The sequence below is a fragment of the Aquarana catesbeiana genome, linkage group LG04, assembly GCF_042186555.1.
Source record: "Aquarana catesbeiana isolate 2022-GZ linkage group LG04, ASM4218655v1, whole genome shotgun sequence".
Lineage (NCBI taxonomy): Eukaryota > Metazoa > Chordata > Amphibia > Anura > Ranidae > Aquarana > Aquarana catesbeiana.
Genome location: NC_133327.1, coordinates 28925378 through 28928024, shown reverse-complemented (window position 1 = coordinate 28928024; position 2647 = coordinate 28925378). Strand labels below are relative to the sequence as shown.

Here is a 2647-nt window from a genome sequence, read left to right as displayed (position 1 = left end):
CATGTTCAGACTCATTGGGACATAAATCTTCAAATTATAAATCCAAGGAGTTTCCAGTTTAAATGTTGCCCTCCTATGACCACCTCTCCAGTGTGGTACATATTTTTCTAGAGTTTAGTATCACAAATTGTTGTGCTGCCAGCTTACTTGTATGGTTAACCTAAGAGCATTGATCATTTTTGCTTTTTTCAATATTTACTTAATATGACAACTCCATGGCTAATTTGCCAAAATATTTTTTTTTTTACACATTTTTTTAAGGAAACACATTTTTATTTGGAATTCTTTTTGAATAGAAACATGTTTACACATTTTATTTGGAATTATTTTTGAATAAAAACATGTTTACTCATTTTCATTTGGAATTCTTTTTGAATAAAAACATGTTTACACATTTTTATTTGGAAATATTTTTGAATAAAAACATGTTTGCTCATTTTGCACATAGCTGTTTCATTTTTACATTAATTAATACATTTTATACAAAGGAGGTTTGTATGTAAAGAAACCTCGTGAGATCTACTGCACATGATTAGCTATTATGGTGATCACATGGTCTGTAGGGACTTTTTTGTTTATGATGGTTAGTGTAGACCAGTAGCTCTCAGAGACAATGATAGATAGATAGATAGATAGATAGATAGATAGATAGATAGATAGATAGATAGATAGATAGATAGATAGATAGATAGATAGATAGATAGATAGATAGATAGATAGATAGATAGATAGATAGATAGATAGATAGATAGATAGATAGATAGATCTTGTCCTCAGATAGTTCTTACTTTGGGTCTGATGAATAAACAGTTGTCAAATGGTTTATTCGGTTTGTCACCTTAGCACAATTGTACGCCTTGCCAACTGGCCAAGAGCTTTTTGAACATCTTTATTTCTTAGGCTGTAGATTAAAGGATTTAACATTGGTGTAACACTTGTATAGAACACTGACACTATCTTGTCTGTCACTCCAGTGTCTGAATTTCTTGGTCTCATGTATATGAATACGGAAGTTCCATAGAAGATGATCACCACGATAAGGTGGGAGATGCATGTTGAGAAGGCTTTGTATCTTCCAGAAGGGAGTTTCATAATGACTAAGAAAATTTGTATATATGAAAAGAGGATGAGGCACAAGGGAATTAGAAGTAACATAGACCCACCAACCAAAGTTATGATGTTGTCCACAAATTTATCCCCACAAGACAGCTGAAGTAAGGATGGAGATTCGCAAAAGAAGTGGTTAATGGTGACATGTCCACAGAACTTTAAATGACATACAAAATATATATCAAAGGCGGCTATGCTACCACCAGTCATCCAAGACACGCCAATCATCCCGTTACAAGAGACTACATTCATAATAACATTGTAACGTAAGGGATTACAGATAGCCACATATCGGTCATAGGCCATGAAAGCCAATAGTATGCATTCTGACACACCCATAAAAAGATAGAAGTAAACTTGAAGAACACAACCAGTATACGAAATAGTTTTTGCTGACAAAAAAATATTTAGTAGCATCTTGGGCACAATGATTGATGTATAGCAGATGTCCAAGAGGGATAAATTAGTAAGAAATAAATACATAGGGTTGTGCAAATGTTTGTCTGTTATGACGGCCACTATAAGGAGAATGTTAATGGCCAGTGTGGTCATGTAGACAAATGAGAATATTTGGAACAGCCATGATAGTATGTTGGGATTATCTGAAAATCCAAGAAGAATGAATTCTATTACTGTACTTTGGTTCTCAGCTGCCATGGTCACACACTTCTAATAATAACAAAATAAGAAAGGTCAATATGAGGGAAAACTTCAGTCTGAAAATAAATCACCAGTAAACTTACAGACCAGGTTATGCCCATTTTGTGGACACAAAACACTTACATTTAAGCAGTTATTATTATGAAGTATTTGTTACTTACATGTTTTGAGAAAAGTTACAGCTAGGCACCATTTATTGCTGTAATGTCACATTGTACATTTGGCTTATAGGTAAAATGTAACAGATGCATCCAAGTGACATACTACACAGAACTGTACCATAAGTAATACCGAAGATAGCAGTTAGTAAAATCTGCAAACATAAAGTTTTACCATATAAAACATAAAATGATTTTTGCAGAAGAAGATAATACCAATTCCAACTAAAACATGCGTAGAAAATCTAATAAAAATTAAGCAAAATTTACTTAGAATAATGCAAGAAATGTAAACCGCTTTTATATCAATACTTGTCTGACCTGCATACAAATTATTAGTAAAACATAAAAAGGAAGATGGACGAGATGTTACTTATCTTATAATTTGTATTTTCCTTTATTAATCACTACACAAAACCTTAGAGATAAACAATATATTGGATATAACAAGTTATCATATACAAAACAGATTGCCCTTTGCTTTTTGAGCAAATAAAATATTCCAACAAGGGATGTCTAGGATATGAGGCCTAAGCTTAAAGTGTGTCTAAACCCAAGAGCAAATATGTAATATATTGCATCTTGCTAATCTATAGATGTGGTTTCTGCATTCTTAAGAAATATTGATGTAACAACCCTCATTCATGTGCAGTTAATGAGTAAAAATGCACTTTATTACATGCACATAGGATTTCAAGCCCTTATTTAAAGCCAGTATA

At 32.6% G+C, this 2647-nt stretch overlaps 1 protein-coding gene across 1 annotated transcript; it reads right to left on the bottom strand.

Moving 5' to 3' along the window:
* Positions 1 to 834: 834 nt before the first annotated feature.
* Positions 835 to 1767, bottom strand: LOC141141340 (olfactory receptor 5V1-like). Its single transcript, XM_073629010.1, has one exon. It carries the CDS (start codon positions 1765 to 1767, stop codon positions 835 to 837), a length of 933 nt encoding a protein of 310 aa, XP_073485111.1.
* Positions 1768 to 2647: the final 880 nt, after the last annotated feature.

What these genes read in the sequence shown, in the direction of transcription:
- LOC141141340 (XM_073629010.1), bottom strand. Translation starts at nt 1,767, where the DNA reads ATGGCAGCTGAGAACCAAAGTACAGTAATAGAATTCATTCTTCTTGGA.